General features: G+C 39.7%; 4 protein-coding genes across 7 annotated transcripts in view; all 4 read left to right on the forward strand.

Annotated features, from left to right (window-relative positions):
* fam219aa (family with sequence similarity 219 member Aa) overlaps positions 1-4,059 on the forward strand; it is an 11,689-nt gene extending 7,630 nt beyond the window's left edge. The window contains exons 5-6 of one of the 3 annotated variants that reach the window (XM_079680151.1): positions 840-915; positions 1,379-4,059. In XM_079680151.1, coding sequence (XP_079536277.1) covers positions 840-915; positions 1,379-1,537 — 235 coding nt within the window. In that variant the 3' untranslated portion in view covers positions 1,538-4,059. The remainder of the gene's footprint in view (positions 1-839; positions 916-1,378) is intronic. The other 2 variants (XM_079680152.1, XM_079680153.1) reach the window with 2 other exon arrangements.
* Positions 4,060-4,450: 391 nt separating this feature from the next.
* On the forward strand, positions 4,451-12,034 carry LOC307041572 (BOS complex subunit ncln). The gene is made up of 16 exons (XM_079685043.1): positions 4,451-4,514; positions 5,102-5,281; positions 6,126-6,316; positions 6,516-6,660; positions 8,362-8,459; positions 8,586-8,663; positions 9,333-9,436; positions 9,635-9,723; positions 9,809-9,948; positions 10,035-10,213; positions 10,307-10,394; positions 10,496-10,534; positions 10,865-11,037; positions 11,130-11,183; positions 11,266-11,344; positions 11,477-12,034. Exons 2-16 carry the CDS (start codon positions 5,140-5,142, stop codon positions 11,531-11,533), a joined length of 1,656 nt encoding a protein of 551 aa, XP_079541169.1. The 5' UTR covers positions 4,451-4,514; positions 5,102-5,139; the 3' UTR covers positions 11,534-12,034.
* Positions 12,035-12,723: 689 nt separating this feature from the next.
* LOC307041614 (uncharacterized protein) lies at positions 12,724-14,842 on the forward strand. Its single transcript, XM_079685071.1, has 5 exons — positions 12,724-12,859; positions 13,697-14,004; positions 14,099-14,131; positions 14,239-14,328; positions 14,412-14,842. Exons 1-5 carry the CDS (start codon positions 12,740-12,742, stop codon positions 14,500-14,502), a joined length of 642 nt encoding a protein of 213 aa, XP_079541197.1. The 5' UTR covers positions 12,724-12,739; the 3' UTR covers positions 14,503-14,842.
* Positions 14,843-15,229: 387 nt separating this feature from the next.
* myorg (myogenesis regulating glycosidase) lies at positions 15,230-22,037 on the forward strand. 2 transcript variants are annotated; one of them, XM_079682595.1, is made up of 3 exons: positions 15,230-15,280; positions 17,587-17,960; positions 18,112-22,037. In XM_079682595.1, the coding sequence occupies exons 2-3, from the start codon at positions 17,698-17,700 to the stop codon at positions 19,901-19,903; spliced, it is 2,055 nt and encodes a 684-aa protein (XP_079538721.1). In that variant the 5' UTR covers positions 15,230-15,280; positions 17,587-17,697; the 3' UTR covers positions 19,904-22,037. The 2 variants fall into 2 exon arrangements, with proteins under 2 accessions (XP_079538721.1, XP_079538722.1); XM_079682596.1 differs by having other exon boundaries at positions 15,243-15,280; positions 17,591-17,960.
* Positions 22,038-22,790: the final 753 nt, after the last annotated feature.

Raw genomic sequence — 22,790 nt, forward strand, 5'->3', positions numbered from 1 at the left:
TGATTGTTGCCTCTAGTTTGTTGAACATGTCGCTACAGTGTGAACATCCAGCCTCATTGTTAAAGCCAATCGTTTCATAGGACTCAAGAGACGGCAGCAGCATGTTAGCTTTAAAGTATTCTTTTAAGGGACATGGGTCTAACTACTCAGTCTGTGAAAATGGTTGTAATGTTTTCATGTGTAAGAAAACTAAGTTAAACATTAATAAATATACAATAACCTTGAATTACCTTTTTGGAAACAGAATACAGAAACAATTTCTCACCTACTTATTGAAATATCCCATACATTTGGATGGATAGAGAGTCACTTATTTAAAAGCTACTAAATCTTTCTACACTGTTACATTAAAGATATTATTATTCACTATGATAATTATTAACAATACAAACATATATACAGTGACTGACTTTACATCTTTATACTCCAGTTTTTTTATTGAATTATTTAAGTCTTCTAATATTCAAATGTTATGTTCTCAATATGTATTTATATAACTTATATCTGATCAGTCTGTGTTGTGTTTTTCAACTGCATTTTAAGTTTCTTTTGTATATTATCATTTTGTAAAAAAAAAAAACACATACATACTACTTATTTTAAACAAAGTCTGCAGTACAGACTGGGACCACATAGTTTGAAAGACAAAAGAGCTTACAGAATTGCATTATGGGTAATGAAGGAGCCACCTTCTATTGGCTTACCTATACTTCGCCTAAAAGTCAGGATATCTCAACATGTGCTGCTCCGAACTACTCGTTAAAAAAAGTGACCATATGTTACTATTGTTTGGACCGTCATATGGTTGTGTCTAACTTCTGCTGTCTCCTGTCTCTCAGTGACGATGACTTCGACATGTCCAGATACTCGTCATCAGGATACTCCTCAGCCGAGGTGAGATGTCTGAGGGACCAGGTATCTATACACGCATTATACTGTTTCACTGCGTCATATGGTGAACCCCCAAACATCAACACCTGATCACCCAGTTCCATTGTCACACCAGGTATCTGTGCACCCATTGGAAAAAATGTATACTGTCTTCTCGGAGGACTCATAGTCACAATCATCTGTAATTATCTCTCCATAAGTCATATCCAAATTCCTGTTTCATTTCTTCCTCTTAGAGTAGAATATATTTTGTTATGTTGTGCTTCTTGATTCCCCTCATTGCCACCACTGATCTGCCTGCACTATACACTGCTGCCTTCTGTTTCTGTAATATTTAATTTATTCAGATCACCATTGTTTTGAACACCTATATTAAGATTTTTGGAATTAACATAAAACTAATTTAACCAACAAGGAGTCTCCCGGCTGAAGGATTTGCCAAAATTGTCCCGAAGCTCTGCTGATACTGCTCTTTTTGCATCCTCAGCAGATCAACCAGGACTTGAACATCCAGCTCTTGAAGGATGGGTACCGGCTCGATGAGATCCCGGATGACGAGGATCTGGATCTGATCCCCCCCAAAGCAGTCAACCCCACCTGCATGTGCTGCCAGGCTGCTCCCTCCACAGCCTGTCAAATCCAGTAGCACCCCCCCCCCCCCAAAAAAAAACCTCCTGCCTTCCACCTGCACAGAGGCCAACTACTGACCAGAGTGGCAGAAAGGAGGAAGAACTATCGGCTGGCAGAGGCACAAAGGGGAAACTAGGCTTTATAAAGGCTAAATTAAGAGATGTAGATAGGTCTTGAGGAGAAGAGTCAATATGTACAGTATCTGTGCACGTTCCTCCTATGGTTGGATCTGTGCATCTTACTCGATTGATGGCAGAAACATTACCTCTAAAGGAAAACATGTTACTTTTGCTTCTTCTTCCTTTGACGTCCATCTCATGCTTGTGGATAAGGACCATGAAAGATGTTGGAGAAGAACCGAAACAAAATTGGTTGACAGGGCGGCATTTTCCATGGAGTCCACTTCTACTAGTCTACTATGGTCAGATTGGATGGACAAGAAGAGATTGGAAGTGTTGTAGTTGTAGTGGCCATTTTTTTCTCATTTCTTTTAGCCAGTCTGCTCTGTCTTCCTGTGTATATATGTGTCAAAAGACATGTGGGTCTGAAAATGTCAAAGAAGGAAGTGCTCAGCCATCAAGCTGCTGATGAAACACTAATGCTTACACTCAAAACACTATGGGAGTTATTCCAGTTTTCTTTTTCAAGTTTTTCTGTTACACCAAGGTTGTTTTCATTGCTTAATTGTGTCATATTCAGTTAAAAGAAGCTGAAAACAAATAGTTTTTGCATGTTGCCTGTTAACACTGTGTCCTAATGACCGGCTTGCGCAGTTTAAATCGACCTCCTAACACATCCTTGTGCTGACGATACATTATGTGAGGCGTGCTCTTAAAAAACACAAAGTTAGTTCAAATGTAGGTACACTCACTGTAATTTCAGTAGGTAGAGAGAAACTGTCAAAAATAATGTCAGAACAGCTCACAAGTGTGAATGTGTACAAGGAGCACAAAGGCAGTCAACACCATGAATGTTGTTACAAAATATTAATAGGAATATTAATACGAGGCTTAGATTATGTGCAAATACATAGAACATTGTGCAATTTTGGCCATACCTGTTGTGGGTTCAGAAGAATGTCTTTAAAGTGATTCCATATTGCCAGAATGGAAATTATATTAAAAAAAAAATTGTATGGTTGTACATTTGCGCATATTCCCCTTTAGGTATTTATATAACCGATTTTTTTTAATTTGATTTGGGGAAAGGAAGGGTATATGTAGCACAGGACACAGCTGTGTATTGTCAATGTTTTTTTTTTGCCGATGGATGTTTCCCACAACGTTGAAGAGTACGTTTTTAGGAAGTACCGAACGCAAATTGTTTATTTGTCACGTTTACATCACTCTAAAGACATATCTAGAAGATTAAGTCACCTGCATGTGAATCTGCTCTGAAACAACAGATCGTTTCCCTAAACACAAAATGCACATCTGATGACACCTAAAAAAATATTTTCTATTTAGCAAATCTTGAACCTAGATACACTCTTATTTCTTTTCATATGACTACAGTTCGAAGTATTTGTGCACTTTACACTGTGGTGCAGGTTCTTCTCTCTCGTGACAAGCTGAAGTGTATTCTGTATGACTCGTATTCAAGGGACTTGAGATTAGGATGTGAAATTACTTTTGAAATACTGTGCGCATCTACTATGAACAACTTTATCTAGATTCACTTTGTGCACATATTGCAGCGTTATATAAAACATTGCATTCATCTTTCATAACTGTAGATTTTTGTTAACACGTTTACAATTTGTTTACATTTACATGAAAATCCATTCAGATACAACCGTGGAAAAAGAGCATCTCTTTGAACTTTTTTGGTTAAAGATGTGCCAGATCTGCGTACATGTAAGAATGGTCAACAAAGGAAGAGGTGTTCCTGCTCTGGTCAAAGGAATAACTGAATAGTGACGTATGTAAAGAGTAAAGGAACTAAAAGCTACTTGGGAAGAGAACAAAAATGCTAAATCCTGTTAATCTGTTAACACTTAAAAGGGCATCTCCTTTACATGATACTGCCCCAATGTTTCTGTAGCATTGAAATTACAAAAGTATTTGAAAAAATGTAATTAGCCAAATATGGTGCCATGTGTGTAGATTTTAAAACGACTTGCATTAAGTAGAAAAAATACACGAATAGTACTAGGTGACTAAAATGGCTACTATAACTGTACAGTTACACCAACATTGAGGAAATGGTGCTGAGTTTCTTTTCTTCTTTCTTTTACATGCTATTTGATTCACTCACAGGCTGTCGCAGGCTAACATTATGTCACTGGGTTGTGTAGCTTCACTAATCTCTTGACTCTAGAATAATGTGTTGTAACATAAGCTATTTATTTGCAGTTGTGCGTTTTTAATTTATTTTCAAGAATGGGAAATAATCCATATCCAGACTGAAGCTTTTTATTTTGTGTTTGTTTGTCAGGTGCTTATAATGATGATTGTGAACTGGTTCCATTTAGATTTTAACAGTGTCAAAGTTCTGTGTATAGTGCAACATATCAAAAATAAATATTAGATATCTGCAGTTGGAGGGTGTCTGGTTTTTGTAATTCCTTGTTATGCCATTTCATTTTTTCAAGCAATCTTTTACACATGTCACCAATAGACAGTCTCATTAGGGGATGAAGTCTACAAGTAAGTCAAGTGCAACTCTCTCCAACTGTTGTCCCTGCAGGAGATGCAACAAATAGCTACTGTATGAAACCTTTTGCCCCCCACACAGAGTCTCTGCGGGTGATTATCTACTCAAGTGAATGAGGGTATACAAAGATAGAGGAGTAGTGAGTGTGAGGGGTGGGGGGTTGGGTATTTGTGATTAGCCTTGAGTTGATCCTTTGGAAGCAGATGGCGAATGGTGGCTTACCTACAGTACAGGAGACGCATTGAATCCCAGGAGCTAGTTTCATGTCTGAGCAGCAAGGAGTAGCACTGAGGAAGACCTAGGACGAAGGTTCATGAGACAGGAGCGTTGGGAGACTGGTGAGGAACATTTACCTGCACACAAAAAAGATAGTGGAACTTTATAGATATCTGTCATCTGTCAGTGTTATAAAGACTACGGCACACTCTACGTGACCATATGGATAGCCAACCTTTAGACTTCGAATACAGCAAATATCCTTGCCATAAAAAAATATTTGGACTCTATTGAAATCATATGTACATTTGAATGTGTATAGACTGGCCTTGTATATACTGTATGGCCTGGTCTCTATTGATATCAGGACAGAAGAAAGTCAACACAACTTCCATTGCAGACTGAAAACCCACCTGTTTCGACTACACATTGGCCAAAACATTTAAAAACCTAAAAAAAAGTTGCACTTCTGTATCTATCAGAAAGGTTTGGCGTTAATTGAAGCCAATGCAGTAGCACTTAAAGTGGTTTGGAATAGTGAAAGCTAATGTACTTGCAGGACTATTTTTGCTATTTTCAGTTTATATCATATCTTCATGGTTGATTGCACCTGTTGTTAGTTACTTTGTATAAAAGCATCAGCTCAATGAAATGTAATGTAATGAATGAAGCTTCCTGTAACTTCATACTCCCTTCCCTCATACTGTAGATTGAGGCTATAAGAGGACACAGGCAGGAAGTGACATCATGTTGCCGAGAGAGCTGACTGTAGCTGCCGTGCTGCTGCTCTGCGTCCAGTCGCTGCATGGCTCTGCTTTCCATCCAGTTTCCTCCCATGAGTTCACTGCCTACAGGATGCAACAGTACAACTTAGTACAACAGAAGTATGGTAAGTTCAGAGAGTTGAACATCCAGTGCTGGAAAGTACATTTACTTACAGTTTGAGGTAGTTTACCTTTCATTTTATGCTGCTTTTTTACTTTTAGTCGCCTCTATTCGAATTTGTGCTCCATTGCACATGTCTCAGAGTTGCAGTCACAAGTTACTTTTTAGATTCAACATAAAGCAACATATGATTATGCTGTTGATTTGAATACCACAAGGGATAACAGCTTAAACTTAAGAAAGAGATATGAATACTGTTACATTTGCTAACCAATCGTGATTGGTGATTCAATAAGATTGAGATGGGATCAGACTAAATTGCCACGCCAAATAAGATCATTGGTGTAAAGTAAATATTTATTACAGATGCACTAATTTAAAAAAAATTGCTAATTGAAATTAAGCCAATTCAAACTAACAAAGTGTCTTATTTATAGCAATGTATACTATCACATAAACTGATATTGTTTGCATTTCAATTTTTATCATAAATAAATAAAGCTCAGATTAAAAATATTACAATATTCTAAAATCAGAATCCTCAGAATCAGAAATCCTTTATAAGTCCCACAGTGGGGAAATGTACGGTGTTACAGTAAAAAGTGAGGTAAAAAAAGGAATGCAATATTAAAGACAAAGCTAACTTAATATAGAGAAGAAAAGCACACATTAGTAAGACAAAAAATAAAGTCAAATAAGTATACATGCATGGCTAAAAAGGATGAGTATCAACTTAAAGAACTTAGTGACAGACGTATTATTTCCTTTTGTATTTCTGCTTTGAAGAACAGCTTAAAATCTAAGTGGCCTGTTTTCATTTTACACTCGTCTTTTATTTGTGTGTTCAGGTTGCCGTGGAGCCATCTTGGGGGCGGAGGCACGCTCAGCAGACGAGCCGGTGCTGACCCGCCGCTGCGTCATCATGAAAGTGATGGACTTCACCACAGAGAAATACCTCGAGGCCCAGAGGCAAAATGCTGCTGCCATCCTCATCCTGCTGCCCACAAATATCTCTACCGTCCCCTACGATTCAATACAGGTAACAAGTTGCTTCAGGACATGCTGCAAGCCAACAAGTACAAATAATACAGCATATTTTCTGATCCATCAGGCAGTTTCTGAATGTCATATCTCACATCCTAGTGCTCCAGGGTAAACAGCCTGCTCAAGTGTTAATGATCACCACACCACAGGGCATCAAAAAGAGTAGTTTCAACAATCCTCTTTTCCCCTCGCAGTCCTTCATGGTGAGTGAGAGTGAGGTCTTGCTGAAGGAGATCCTCATTCCAGTATATGTGGCGCCTGAGGATGACAAACTGCTCATCATGTATGAGGAAGTCAAGCAAGCTGCAGCCACCAGGACCTTGTCTATATTCGTCAGAGGTGAGGGGTGCAAGAGGTTATTTTTACTGTGAAGATGCTGAAAAAACATTACACTGAGGTTTACAGGACTGTCTCAGAAAATTAGAATATTGTGATAAAGTTCTTTATTTTCTGTAATGCAATTAAAAAAAACAAAAATGTCATACATTCTGGATTCATTACAAATCAACTGAAATATTGCAAGCCTTTTATTATTTTAATATTGCTGATTATGGCATACAGCTTAAGAAAACTCAAATATCCTATCTCTAAATATTAGAATATCATGAAAAAGTATACTAGTAGGGTGTTCAACGAATCACTTGAATCGTCTAATTAACTCGAAACACCTGCAAGGGTTTCCTGAGCCTTGAAAAACACTCAGCTTGGTTCAGTAAACTAAATCACAAGTATGGGGAAGACTGCTGATCTGACTGCTGTCCAGAGGACCGTCATTGACACCCTCCATCAGGACGGGAAGACACAAAAAGAAATTTCTCAAAGAGCAAGCTGTTCACAGAGTGCAGTTTCAAAGCACATCCACAAAAAGTCTGTTGGAAGGGGGAAATGTGGCAGGAAACGCTGCACAACCAAGAGAGATGACCGCAGCCTTAACAGCATTGGGAAGAAGAGTCGCTTCCAGAATTTGGGGGAGCTTCAAAGACAGTGGACTGAAGCTGGAGTCCAGGTATCAAAAGTCACTGTTCACAGACGTGTCCGGGAAATGGGCTACAATAGCCGTATTCCCATGGTCAAGCCACTTCTGAACTCAAGACAACGGAAGAGGCGTCTGACTTGGGCTAAGGAAAAGAAGCACTGGACAGTTGCACAGTGGTCCAAAGTCCTCTTTTCAGACGAAAGCAAGTTTTGTATTTCATTTGGAAGTCAAGGCGCCAGAGTCTGGAGAAAGGCTGGAGAGGAGCAACATCCAAGTTGCTTGAAATCCAGTGTGAAGTTCCCACAGTCAGCGATGGTTTGGGGAGCCATGTCAGCTGCTGGTGTTGGTCCACTGTGTTTCATCAAGCCCAGAGTAAATGCAGCTGTGTACCAAGAGATTTTAGAGCACTACATGCTTCCGTCTGCTGAAAAGCTCTATGGAGATGAGGAATTCATTTTCCAGCATGATCTGGCACCTGCCCACAGTGCCAAAACCACCAGTAACTGGTGTACTGACCATGGCATTACTGTCCTCGATTGGCCTGCAAATTCCCCTGACCTGAACCCCATAGAGAATATGTGGGGTATTGTGAAGAAGAAGCTGAAAGACACCAGACCCAACAATGCTAATGAGCTAAAGGCCGCTATTGAAGCATCCTGGGCATCCATAACACCTCAGCAATGCCACAGGCTGATTGCCTCCATGCCACGCCGCATTGATGCAGTAATCCGTGCAAAAGGATTCCCAACCAAGTACTGAGTGCATTAATGGACATTTTCAAATGTTTGATTGTGTTTTGCTGTTATAAATCTTTTTTTTTTACTTGGTCTGAGGAACTATTCTAATTTTTTGAGATAGGATTTTTGAGTTTTCTTAAGCTGTATGCCATAATCAGCAATATTAAAATAATAAAAGGCTTGCAATATTTCAGTTGATTTGTAATGAATCCAGAATGTATGAAATTTTTGTTTTTTTAATTGCATTACAGAAAATAAAGAACTTTATCACAATATTCTAATTTTCTGAGACAGTCCTGTATATGCTTTTTTTTTTATTTCTGGCAGTTCTTCGAAGTATGGTGACAGCTACAGCCTTTCAGATGTCGTTGAGCAACACTGCTGCTATAAAGAGCAGCACTGACACCACCTTCACCACGCTGGAGGTGAGTATGGGACCAGGACAGATGATTTCAAACATTTGATTGACATTCTTCAGTTTTCAAACTGGATTAGTTTGGCTTTTGATTAGTCGTTATTTCTGCATGTATAACTAGTGATGAATTCTTCAGGGAGTGCTTCCCGGATCCGAGGAGGATGCGCCCACAGTCGTAATCACCGCCCACTATGATTCCTACGGGCTAGCACCAGTGAGTTACATAAACATTATGAATCCAATTTTCAGCACTGTTTGGTTGTTTCTATGCAAACTACTACAAATATCCAAATACAATATATTATTTTGCACGGGACTGTCAAAGAAAATTATATAAAACCCTCCAGGTGCAGGAAAAGAGGAACTTTTAGGAAATAAAACTGAAAAGAAATACAAGAAGTAATTGCAGTAATGTGATGCAATCTACACAGTATGTTCTGCATCTACGAATGCTTTTAGAAAAAGCAAAAACTGAGACTTAGTTTAGCAATGACAAAAAATGCATCCCATCCCAGTAGTGCACTAAGTACATAAACTTAAATACTTGTCTACTCCATCAAATGTATTTGATAACTTAATATTTATAATACAGAACAAATCTAGAAAATAATGCATCATGTATTATAACGGTAAGGTAACACTTTAGCTACCCGGCAACATATACAGTAAAGCTTTAACATTGAAAAATATACATTTTAACTTACTTTAATACTACTTTACTTTTTGTTTTTAAAATACATGTGGACACTAATGTGTGGAATAAGTATGGATTTTATAATTGTATGCAAATATGTCTTGAAAAAGGGGTCAAGGGTTATTTTTACATTTGCAGTATAATTCTTTCTCCATTCATATACAGTATATGTTTGTGTTTTTCCCACAGTGGTTGTCGTACGGAGCAGACTCTAATGGCAGTGGCGTCACCATCCTGCTGGAGTTAGTTCGTCTCTTCCAGAAGCTTTTTAGTAGTCCTGGCACCAAACCACCGTGAGTTGCAGTCCCCCCCAACAGAAGTACATTTTAACATAAGGTTAATAAACAAGCTAGTTAGTGTTTATAGGTGTCCACATTTCCCAGTGATGCTAAAAGTACAAGTATAAAAGTACAACAAGCTATGAGAGCATACCTTTTTTATTATGAGTGTAAACTTTCTTGACCATGTTCTGATTTCTTTTTGGTCTTTAGATTCAATTTAATGTTCTCCTTAACTGGAGGAGGAAAATACAATTTCCTTGGCACAAAGAGATGGATTGAAGATCATCTGGACCACGCTGGTGAGTTTTTCTTGAAGTGTTTGGACTACTATATCTGAACATAAGCAGCCCATTTAAATCGTTCCTCCAAACCTTTTCTCTGCAGAGTCCAGTCTGCTCCATGATAATGTGGACTTTGTGCTGTGTTTGGATACACTGGCCAACAGTGATGAACTGTACATTCACGTGTCCCGCCCTCCTAAACCAGACAGTCCCATACAGTCTTTCCTTGAACAGCTGGAGGAGGTAAAGAAACTTTACTGCTAGGTCCAGAGAAATGGATTTGGTTTATCTCAGTTTTCTTGGACTTCAAATGTGTGAATTTCCTGCAGGTGGTGTCCTCCAGATTCCCCTGGGTGAAGGTGGGATTGGTCCATAAGAAGATCAATCTTGTGGAGTCCTCAGTAGCGTGGGAACACGAGCGCTACAGCCTGCGCAGGATACCAAGTTTCACTCTGTCTCGTCTTGAAGACCCCAAATCTGAGCAACGTGGCTCCATGCTAGACACCATGTGGGTTCTTAATTCTGATTCTGATTATTTGACACTGGATATGAAGAGATGATGCAAAGAAACACATAACAGTTGTATTGTGTCTTCCCACAGGTCACAAGTGGACTTCAGGAAAATGAAACGTAATGGCGTCATTGTAGCAGAGACATTGGCACGTTATATGTACAATCTCTCTGACAAGGTGATTAAATGCATACAAACATAACGCATGCATCCTAATAGACACTTTTCATCTGCATTTCATTGTAATGAATCTTTTTGATCCCCCTTTATTTCCACAAGGGTTCACCAAAAGATATGCAGGTGTTCAAGGGCCAATTGGTAAGTTTCAGGTTATTTTGGTAAATATAATCGTTTATATAATGCATCTTTGACAATTGTTGACCTCTGGTGTTAGTTTATGGGAATTGCAGTGTATATCAAGGGCCTGGGTCCTAGTATTAACTGCAGCTTGTTAATTCAGTTAATTCAATGATTGGAGGCATTTGACTAAACCCACTATTTAAATATATATTGGAGTGTAACAGTTAAAGAATTCTGTTTCTCATGGGTCAATATTGACCATACATCAACCTTTATTTTGTGCAATGGAACATGAGACCTTTCCTGCTTTCTTCTTTTTGTGAATAAACGTCTACATTCTGGCTGTAGGACTTTCACGACAGTCGCATGTTGAGTCTGATGTCCTCTCTGACATCGGTCCCTCGGGCCACTCAGCTGCTTGATAAGGAGCCGGCTCACATCCTGCTGGTTAACTCTCTGGAGCACGAGTTCAAGCGTTACCTGCAGCAGGTCCACAGACACACCTTCCGGCAGGACAAGAAGTACGCTGTTGAAGAAGAAGCAAACACATACTGATCAATGCAGGAGGAAATCCAATAATATCACTAATGATCAACCATTTGTCTTCAAACAGGGACCCTGACATTACCTTTTTTGATCAAATGAGCCAACAAATTGTGATGTACAGGTAAATATTTCTGTGTTCAAAATACATCTTGTGCTTACTTTTATTTCAATATATTTGGACTCTCATATACTTTTTCTTTCAGAGTGAAGCCTGCAGCCTTTGATCTGTTCCTCGGCGGCTGCATTGCGGCTTATTTGGCAATCGTTTACTACACCATTCAGGTCCGTAAATGTACCCTTTTTACATTGTCCATTCATACTGTTTTGCATAGCACCCTGCATTTCTTCTTGTGCTTTGAACACTTGACACTTCCGGTTTGTCCTCTCACAGCATCTGTCTGTTCTCTCTTTCAGAATTTTGATTATCTCTACATAAAGCTCAAAGCGGCAGCGAAATACAAGCACGAGTAAATAACACTGTGAGTCTATGGCAAGGGCTTTGAAGTCTGCATCGCACATGTTGGACGTCTGCTTCACTGGCTGTGCAGAACATGAAAGCCATGCAACAAGAATCTTCTGAGGCTGATCATCATGCATAACTTAAAGAAGCATGCATTTGCTTTGAAATGTTTTATCCATTTTTCTATCAAATACAGTGTACTTTTGTTGTTTGGAAGTGATGTAGAGAGTATGAATAAAAGGAAGAGTTTGGGATTTGCCTTGCGTCAAAGTATACTACAGAAGGGACAAACTAGTGATTGGATTTGATTCAGAGGCCCAGAGAAGGTCGTTCCTGCCACATCATTACTATGATTCCCCATGTCCTCTCTGCATCTGTTGACATGGATTTGACTGGGCTTAACGTGGCTGTCAAACAAGGCCCGACCACCGCAGCGAGATGAACAGCCAGTTCCTGTCACAGATAACTCAGTGAAAGCAGTGGAGACACAATGGCACCCTACAGCGCTTTGGTGAATTATTGATGCTCATGTGGCATACTGACAGTGAATAGAGGTGACCCTGGGTGGTGGGAGATTCTTAGAAATCCCATCCCTGCTCCAGTTTGTTCCAGTTCTGCAGCTCAGATAAGACTTATGTTGCTTTAACTTTGAGGCAGCAAAAGAGCTGGAAGCCTTATGTTTGAGATCAATGCTGGTTACTTTGTGAGGGCCCCTGGGGGGGGAGTCATGGAGAGTGGCCCCAGGTATGTTTGTCTCTGCAGGGGGCCCGGTGCTTAAGGGGATTAGTGTCTGTGTGCTCAGGTGGCACAAAGAGATGTTCTGGTTCACCAAGGATGCACTTCACCCATATCTTACAACATAGCCTAGATTCATCACAATAGCTGCATGTATAACAAAGATTTTACCATCTACTGTAGTTGATCGGTGATCCAAGCAGGGGTTACAGCTACTGATGCATGCAAACGTGCTGTGTTCTGATCCATTGAACACAGGAAGAGTAATATATACACATAAAGTAGGTGGCGTGCAGAACCCAGCAACAGTTTTCAGTGGAGAAAACACACACTTCAGGACATTTGCATACCAAAAGTGCAGGTAAAAGAATAACAGATGCACACGAATGAGGGGAGGAGCCACCAGGTGACAGGGGAGGAGAAGGATGCACATCACTTTTAAACAGACTGGAGGGGAGCAGGTGAAAAGACGATAAGCAAAGATGGCTCCTCAGCTCTATTTAACTATGTACAAAGAGCAGTTTGCCTCTCCTGGCACAGCAAAACGAGAACAGCTTCGACCCACCTCTGCCCACCGCAGGAACAACCCCCAGCCCCGGCCGGTAAGAGGAACAGCCATGGACTGCATGGGTTTAAAGGGATATTTATTTATGATTGTGCAAGGACAGTTTCTGGAGAAAATGGAAGTGGTGTCCTATAATCAATGTATTTAGCTAATGAAACATTTTATGCATTCGATGTCAAACAAGGCTAATTGGGTCACTTATTGTTGGCAGTATCTTCATTAAGCCACACTATTGTGCCTTACTCTAATTGGTGGCTGGTTGTTTACATTTCCCTTTGCTGGATGAAAGCTGTATCACATCTATTATTCAGAACTTCCTCAATGCCTATTTATTCACCCCCGACATGGAGTAAACAGAGATCAGGAGAGATAGAGAGTATAGTCATCCTTCTGTAAAGGAAACAAAAAGCTTAAAACCTACTCAACACATTTTAATTTATTATAACTAATTTAAAACATGACTGTTCTTTATGTTCTAAGAACTGAGAGAAAGACATAATCTTCAACGAATCTTGAAATCTCTTGGTAAATTCAAAAAGAATACATGTTTTATGTGGTCTTAAAATTCCTTTTATTGCGTTTCTATTCCGTTTATCATATTTGTATTCCTTTAAAAACTATTGTATTACTGTATAACATATTTTTTCTTTCTTTGCTTTTGTCCAAGCACTTTGTAAAGACAGATTTTAAAGCTGCTTTTTAAATTATTATTATTATAGTAAAATCATATCAAATGTGAGTTGCTGTACATGTAAAAAAAGATATATAGAACTAATTGTAAGAACGACAGTTACATATTGTTTTTAATTCACCTTGTCTTCTATTTATTTTCTATTTCTACCCATACATGTCCTTTTATCACTTGTCTTTACAGGACTTTCTGTTTCCCAAGAGCCTTCAGTCCAACTACAGGTCACGCCGCACATTACCACACCCCTCGCCCCCTGCGGACATTGGCCGTCCCCTCTTCCCCCCTGTCAGACATTTATCTTTCCACAGTCCAGTTGTGACTTGTCCAGACAACTACCTGATAAAAGGCAAACAAAACCTCATGCCTCCTGTCAACCCATTCCGAGCACAAGCTCTGCCCTCTGCTGACGCACTACAGAAACTACAACTGACTGAGCCTCCTTCTGGCACTGAGTTTAAGCTTCATGCAGCTTGGAGGAAGCCAACAGCAAGGTAGCACTACATTGGATGTATATACAGTCTAAAGAAGCCTCTAACCAAACTTGATTCTAATGGATTTTCTTTGCATTCAAATTGACTTTCACAGGGCTGTCTATCCACTATCAGCCCCGCAACTCAGGTAAGAGACCTCTTGACCTGACCTTTAGACCCTGAAAACCCTAGATACTGTTTGTTAATGAGCAATATTAATGATTAATCCTGACAAAATGACATTGTTATGGACAGGCAACATGCAGGGGCCCAGCTCCGAACAAGACCCCAAGCCACCAACCCTCAATACCACTCTCTACGAAGGTCTAGCAGCCAGAATAATAGGTGAATATTGAATAAATCTGTCAAAGCGTGCCAAAAGTAAGAACCATTGTGGTCTAATTTCTGCTCTGATGGTCTCTCTACAGTGGGTGCTACAGCTGCTTCCACGTGGTGAAGCCCTACCAGGCCGGACACTACATCATACACCCAGAGTTTGTGTCTGAGTGTCTTCGTTAGGACCATTCGCACTGTTTACCAAAGCGGCGACTTGGGACCTGCTGAGGTCCTTTATGGAGATTGTTAACTTCACTATTGTTTAATTTCTTCACTAATTAACCCAGCGAGACAAGGTGTAAGAATGAATAATGTAACTGTAGGTGGCACTCTTAAAACTATTACATCCCTCCACAGCGTGGCCACTTTTGCAACTCAGTACTAAATCAAGCAGCAAAGATCTTCTCAGAGTGAGGCAATGTGGCCCTAATGTGTTTCAATCTGTGGCATTGGAAGTGTATCCTACTATTAGAGAGTTAATCTTTTGATAAAGGAATTCTTTAATGCGTGTTTGGGGGGTTAACATATTAAAAAAAACTCTGCAAACAAGGAAACTTTATGGACTTTTTTTATGAGATTATCATATGTTATTTATCTATAGCAGACTTGAGTTCTATGTATGGTCATATAATGACTTGAGTTCTATGTATGGTCATCACTATATGACATAACATAGAAATCAAGTCCCCATAACAAAATGTTTTAGGCTCACTTGCTATGCAGAAAACGTTGTAATTTAACTCGTGTGACAGGTTTGAATTATGTACTACAGTGTAATTGATACATAATGAGAAAATAAACGGTAATGCTCCCACCTACTGGACTACATTTCCCATGCTGCGGTGGGCGTATTCAAGGCGGATACACATCAATCAACATGCCTTAATGCCTCTTGGTCTTTTTCTGTGAACTGAAGCAAACACGTTGTGCTCGGAGCTGCAGAGGGGGCAGCTGCAGATCGGTAGGCAACAAACTATTTATAATGAACAGTTAAAAGTTTAGCATGAGGGTAAACGATAATACTATGCTACTTTTCTCTCACGGATTACGGGTTGTTTTCCCTCCGTTAACTTTCCTGCACTACCGCACAAAACAACGACTTTCTATAAATCTGACTATACTGTATGTAGACGGTGTGGGTACATTAGCGAGGAACATTTATTTTCAGTACGGCTATAATAATGCATGTATTATAGCCTACATTTTTATTTATATTTGTACTAAATATGCATAATTTAAGTAAAAAGTTAAACTAATTCACAGTGAGACTTTACTTTAGCTCTTTAAAGTTCTGCCGTGTGCTTATCTAAGTTAGCAGAGTATAACTGTAAACACACACGCTTACTCTCACGCGCACACACAAACACGCGCGTGCTTCTTACGGTATAGTGAGGCTTCTCACACTTCTGTTCCGAATGTATCAGCACTTCTGTGTCTATTTTTTCCATGTCAGAAAAGATAGTGGATCGGCTGAAGTGGCAGCTTTGATACCCCCTTCTCCTTATCACAGCATAAACAAAGAAAGCTCCAAGTCTGCCTGTTCACACTGTTTCAATGAGAAAAACAAGCCACTATAGCAGGCTTGGAAAACAGGGTGGGTTGTCTTTGTGTGTAGTTAAAGAGTGTTAAGATTAATCAGTTATAGGGACATACACTTTTGAAAACCTTTTTCAAAAGGTTGATGCACACTGTAGATAATATCAAGAATTATAGAATTAATTAATTACATTGTTTTGTTAAAAACAATTTAAAGTTAGCTTTCCGGCCTCCAGCATCCTAAGAATATGAATAGTTTCTGTAGAGCTGCAACGAGGAATTGATTATAAAAAGTATTTTTGTTTAAACTATAACATTTTTAGTAACTTTTCAAGCGAAAATGGCCGAAACTTTCTGGTTCTAGCTTCTCAAATGTGCTGTGTAATTTTGGACTGTGGAAATATGCATTTTTACTTGAAAAATAATTGATTAACTAAGAAAATAATGTTTCATTGGTTTTCTTAATTAATTACATTTTTCACTTCAGTGGATATTACACACTGTTTTTACACTTGAATCGAATAAATTAAATGAAAAAACAGACAACAGATTGATTAATAACAACTTGTATTTTGATTTAAAGTTGATTAAATAAATGCAAATAATTATGATTATGTGTTTCCCTCTTCAATGTAAATAAATATATGAATACAGTAAACAACCTTGTCAATTTCTGCAGCCAGAGTGGATCTCCTGGGAACCAACAGTTAGTTATCTGTTAATTAATGATGGGCTCATGTTATCAGTCCTGTTGTTGGAGGAAATCTATACTAAGGGTGGTTGAACACAGAATTAGTCAATTAGATTGCTAATTAATAGCAAGCATTTTTTATTATCGACCTTTGCTGCCAGTGCAGACCAGTAGGGTCAATTGCAGTTAGGACAAGTCAGCATATAGGGAGTACTCGGGAGGGGACTGAACTCCCCTCTGTCGGCAATGCACCTTAATCTAATCTATTCTGACTAGCCAAAACCACAATAACTAACATCAGGTAGTTAATTACCCGTAAACGTTTTTGCTGTATCACTACTGGGAGGGACAGACTGGTCTAAATGAAATAGAAACTAACATCAACAACAGCTGTTTTTTGGCAGTTTTGGTTGATCTGGCGAGATGAAGCACACCCTCCAAGCTTAGTATTCTTTCCTCTCCCTCCCGGCATTGGCAGAGCATTAAGGCCAAAATCCCCTTTTCTGCTCCTCTACTTCCTTACATACAAATTAGTATTTTTTCAATTGAACTCGTATGTTAGAATTACTGCTGGGAACATCCACTTTATCCTCTTACGGGTAATTGGCAGTAGATTTGTTTTTGTTAAATCACACATCTTAAAAGTTTACATTCTGACAGCATAATGCCTCCAAGTGCTTTGGAATCCCTTTGTGCAGCAATGCAGAGCATGTAAGACAATGCCAGAAATGTAATAGAGGCTTTGAACTGACAAGGAAACAAAATAGAATGAGAACAAGCCTGGCAGCTAGTGTTTTTCTGGCTAGGGCTATTTTCCTGAAATTACCTGATAGTTAAGTGATTTAAAGTAATCTCGACTAACCACAGCTGGTAAGATTTATAACGTGAATGTTCTGTCCAAAGGCTAAAGGTACAGAATGCTTTGTTATTTGATCCTCAATGCATTTTGTCTATAAATACTGTTTCAATGAGAAAAGCAAATATTGCATGAAGACTTTGACATTGACTTTTCAATGCTTGTTATCTCTCTCTCATGACAGGCAGGCAGACACAAAGACGGGGCCAGAGTGCGGCACACAAGGTTCCCTGGAAAATATTTCTATGAGCTCTTAAAAGCAACACTCAGAGTTGCCAACCGAACAGCAGAAGTCATGTATCAAGTTGTGCCAGGAGGAGCAGGAGGCACAATTACAGATGTTATCCCCAAGCAGAAACACAGCAAGGACACTCGACCCTTAGTCGGAGCCGGGGTAATCGGCCTGGTGCTGGTAGTTGCTGCAGTGACTGCGTGGTGTTATTATATAGCCTCTATACGCAAAGCTGAGCTGCTTAAGACTCAGCTCCTGGATCTGAATAAAGATGGCTACATTATCCGCAACCAGGGAGGGTCTATTGTATTCAGAATGGATTTCAGGTTGGTATTTTACAATGGTGTTCACATTTTTAAGCTTTTGTAATGATGCATATTTCAGGTTCATTAGAATATTTCTTTATATGTAATCAAGTCGTTTTTGAAAAGAAATTTGATATTGCTTTTAAATCCAAATATATTTAAATCTTGGCAGGTCAGGTACACTGGATTTGGATTCATGCTCCAAAGAGGGGGAGATGCTGAGCTGCGGACAAACCACTGATAGAAAACTGAACTTCTTCATCGAGACGGTGCGGCCCAAGGACACGGTACAATGCTACCGTGTGCGTTGGGAAGAACTGGTTCCTGACATTCCTGTTGAGCATGCCATGACATACACGTTTGCACACTGGTATGGTGGTGCTGTGTCAGCAATACAACACTGGCCTGTTTCCATTAAAGGCCAACAGGCTCCCAAACCCTTTGTTACAAGTGACATCTACGCAAACCGCAATGAATTTGGAGGAATTTTAGAGAGTTATTGGCTTTCATCCAATGCTACAGCCATTAAGATAAATAATTCAGTACCCTTCCACCTGGGCTGGAATGACACAGAGAAGACCATGTCCTTCCAGGCACGATACAATGACAGTCCCTTCAAGCCAAACCCAGGAGAGAAGCCATGTGCTGAACTCAGCTACAGAGTGTGTGTGGGCTTGGATGTGACATCCATGCACAAGTACATGGTCCGCAGATACTTCAACAAACCAAACAAAGTGCCTGCCAAAGTCATGTTTCGCCATCCTATATGGTCGACCTGGGCTCTACATAAGACTGATATTGACCAAGAGAAAGTTTTGGAGTATGCTGCCAACATACGCAAGTATAAATTTAACTGTAGCCAACTGGAAATAGATGATCGCTACACAAGGCGCTACGGAGAGTATGAGTTTGACCCCACTAAGTTCCCCAATGCCACTGCCATGTTCCAGAAGCTGAAATCAGATGGATTTCTGACGTCACTCTGGATTCACCCTTTTGTTAACTATGACTCGGAAAACTTTCATACTTGCGTAGAGAGGGGGCTGTTTGTCCGTGAGCCTACAGGCCGGTTGCCTGCCTTGGTGCGCTGGTGGAATGGCATTGGCGGCATTTTGGACTTCACAAATCCAGAAGCCCGTGATTGGTTTTCCTCCAAGCTACGTTCACTGCGTTCCAGGTACGGAGTGTCATCCTTTAAATTTGACGCAGGAGAGACTAGCTTCTTACCATGGAAATTCAGTACCAGAACTCCCATTCAGGACCCAAGTTTTTTCACCAGACGTTACACGGAAATGGCTATTCCCTACAATGATAGAGCTGAGCTGCGCAGTGGCTACCAGTCCCAGAACATATCCTGCTTCTTCAGACCAATTGACAGAGACTCTGTTTGGGGCTACGAGTTAGGTCTCAAATCTATTATTCCCACCGTGCTTACCATCAGCATTCTTGGCTATCAGTTTATTCTACCAGACATGATCGGAGGGAATGCCTATTTGAACCGCACAGAGGGAAATCATGTCTTACCCGATCGAGAACTCTATATCCGCTGGCTGGAGTTGATAGCCTTCATGCCCTCCATGCAGTTTTCTATTCCGCCATGGGAATACGACAACGAGGTGGTTGAAATTGCACGAAAATACACAGCCCTTCATGAGAGTATTGTGGCACCCCGGGTCCTGGAGCTGGCTAGTGAGGTGCTGGACACCGGGGACCCAATCATACGGCCCCTGTGGTGGATTGCCACAGGTGATGAAACGGCCTATAAAATCGACTCACAGTTCCTGATTGGGGATGACCTCATGGTAGCCCCGGTTTTAGAGCCGGGAAAGCAAGAGCGTGACATCTACCTCCCTGCCGGCCGTTGGAAAAGCTACAAGGGGGAGCGATTTGATATCAAGGAGCCCCTCCATCTCACAGACTATCCTGTAGACCTGGATGAAATTGCTTACTTTGTTTGGGTGTAGCAAGAAGTGAATGTCAAGCTGAACATACTTGATTTAGCCTTCGCTGGAATTTGCTGGTAAGAAAAGCTTAGCAAATTCAGCTTTTATGCTTGTTACGAAAAAACCTTTTCTCAATATATAAAGAATTTTTAAACAACCACTCATTACATCACTAAAGTGAAATTGTTAGGTTCAAACGTGCTCAGAACCTTATCTTAATTTTAATCTAATTTTAACATATGAATTTTAAATTCTTTTTTTTGCATTTTCTTTGTGGTTTTATGTGAGATGGCTAAGCAGTACACTCAACTTTTTTTTACTTTTGTGTAACAATTGATAACTGGCAGCCACTTTACGAAACATTTCTTAAAAAGGGAATACTCAAAACTGTGATTAAAGGTGGGGTAGGTAAGTTTGAGAAACCGGCTCTCGATACACTTTTTGTTGTATTCCATGGAATTCTCTTAACATCCCGATAGCAAGCAATATCTGAAGTGCTTTGACAAAAAATCCATACAAAAATGTCATCTGTGGAAGCCGTAGTACTGTAAAAAGCACGACCAATCAGCCGGCCCGGCTAAAATAACTGGATGACCTACCTGCCTGTCAGCCTTCCATGTGTGCACAAACTTATCTCGGGCCTCATTGGTTATGTGTGCGTTCGTCTGTGTTGGAGGAGGGGCTCTGTAAGGAAGTGGCAGATTTTTTCCGGCTGTGTATTTTCAAATTCCAGCGCACTCGAGCTGGTTTCTCCAAAACTACCTACCCCACCTTTAAGTACGGCACAGATGCCATTGTATGCCGTACGGCGTACAGTTGAATAAGCCACACGGATTGTATTTTGGGAGGCAATTGAATGGGCTACCTGAAACCGTCTTCTACGTTTATGCTCCGAGGTACTTTTCAGGAAGTCAGGTTTAATGCTTCACTTATCAGGATGAATGCTTGAGGTTTAATCATTACAAACTGCATGTGCGCTCATTTGTGGAACACAGTGTCATGTAACTAGTCTTAACGCAGGAGAAGATGCCTTTTATTAGGTACTAAATATTTTATGCTCTTCCTCAGGTAACAGCTTTTTCTGGCTGCAGTGAGTTTTAAAGTGTGTTTGTGTCTTTGTCTTTATTGTGCTTGGCTGACAGCTAGAGAGCTATAGTCTATAAGCGTATAATACATTGAACACAATAACCTAAGTGAAAATGGTCTGGTTACTTTATACCTTCTTTGTACGCAGTGTGGAAGTCTAGATGCCATGAATTTGACAGCATTTTATTATCAAATGTTAATGGCACAGTGTTTTTCTTAATGTGAATATTTTCTAACTAAGTGCCATGATAACAATTACTGCCACATTATTTATGTGATTTGTTGTTTTGCTATACATTGAATATTTTATGTTGTTACATTTGTTCTGTAATTGTATTGTTATTTTAATGGGTCAAGTTAAACCTTTACCACAAATGCCTAAACGTCTAAAAATGATGTCTTAAAACGTCTTAATCATTTTTTGTAGCTTTAGCTCCAAATACATCATGTGATATCACAAATGCACAGATGCAATGGATATTGGTTGTCTTACCAAACTCGATGTAAGGAAGCAAGGGGACTATACTTTAAAAGTTAAACCAATAAAGAATAATATTGGTTGCATTGTCCAGCCATAGAAATAAAGGCTTTTGAATCCCAGACCCTTTAACTCTAAGATTAAAATCCCTATGATTCCTATGGTAATAAAGTTAGGGTGGATTCTGATGAGCTTTGAAGCTGCAATAAGGAAAACGTCCACATTATTATGATGCAATGCTCTCAGTTGGCAATTCTTTATTTTTGAAAGCTGTCTTAATGGCTTACAGGTTGACCTCAGTGGATTCTGTTAACATAGTTTCATCATAACAACACTCCCTATTTATAGTAGTTTCAGCATCTGGGCCAGGCCAGCCTCTGAGGCTATTTCTGTTTCAGACGGTCTGCTTTACGACGAGACTGAGAGGCAGTGTTTCTCGGACTGAATGTTTCTGCCTTTTGGCTCTTTCGACTTAGTGTGTGTCTTTGCCTTGAGTTATTGTAACTGAACATTGCATTCATGTTGGCAATAGTGCATTTTTTTTAATGTCATTTTATATGAATGTATTAAAGGAAATCCTGTTTGCAAGAATTTTTGTTGTTATTGATTTGCACGAAACAAAATATTTGTTTTAAAAGTGAACATCACATTAAGCTACATGACATCCACTACTAAATGACTGATAGCGAATGGAAAATTGACAATACCCAACTTTCACTTATTAAACACCTACATATATATAAAAAGAAGAAAAGACACATGGACATGAAATTAAGGTCAGTGAGCTGACCGTGCAAAGATTGAGCCAAAAATAACCTTTAAACTTTTACGAGTCTGGAATACAAAATAACTAATGTTTCTATCAATTCAGTATTGAAAGAGACACACTTGAGGGACTTGTCCAACTTTTGGCACCCTGCTTATCACAGGGTGATAATGACAAGGTGATGAAACAATTGTGCAGGTTATTTGGAGGCCGTGTTCAGATCAATAAATCATCTGCTGGTTCACGATGTGAGGCCATAGAGCAAGTGATATTAAACGACCAGACACCAAGAATAAAAGAAAAGAAACTTCAATGGGTGATAATAACAACAATATTTATTGGAATTACAGCTGTAAGCATGATTGTTCTGTTCAAACAGCCTGGCAGGGCCATTTCATATAGCTTTAGTCGATGTTTCATGTTTGGGGAATTTATTCCATTTCAAAACAGCGGGTATGCTTCAGAACTACTTCACTTTATTTGCCAATGCCTCATCTTTCTTCAGCATTGATCTCGGCTTGCAGCCTGCACAGGGAGGACATACATTTATTGATTAGCTGTCTGTGTGTTGCAGGGAT

This window comes from Notothenia rossii, assembly GCF_949606895.1.
Source record: "Notothenia rossii genome assembly, chromosome: 5".
NCBI classification, from domain to species: Eukaryota; Metazoa; Chordata; class Actinopteri; order Perciformes; family Nototheniidae; genus Notothenia; species Notothenia rossii.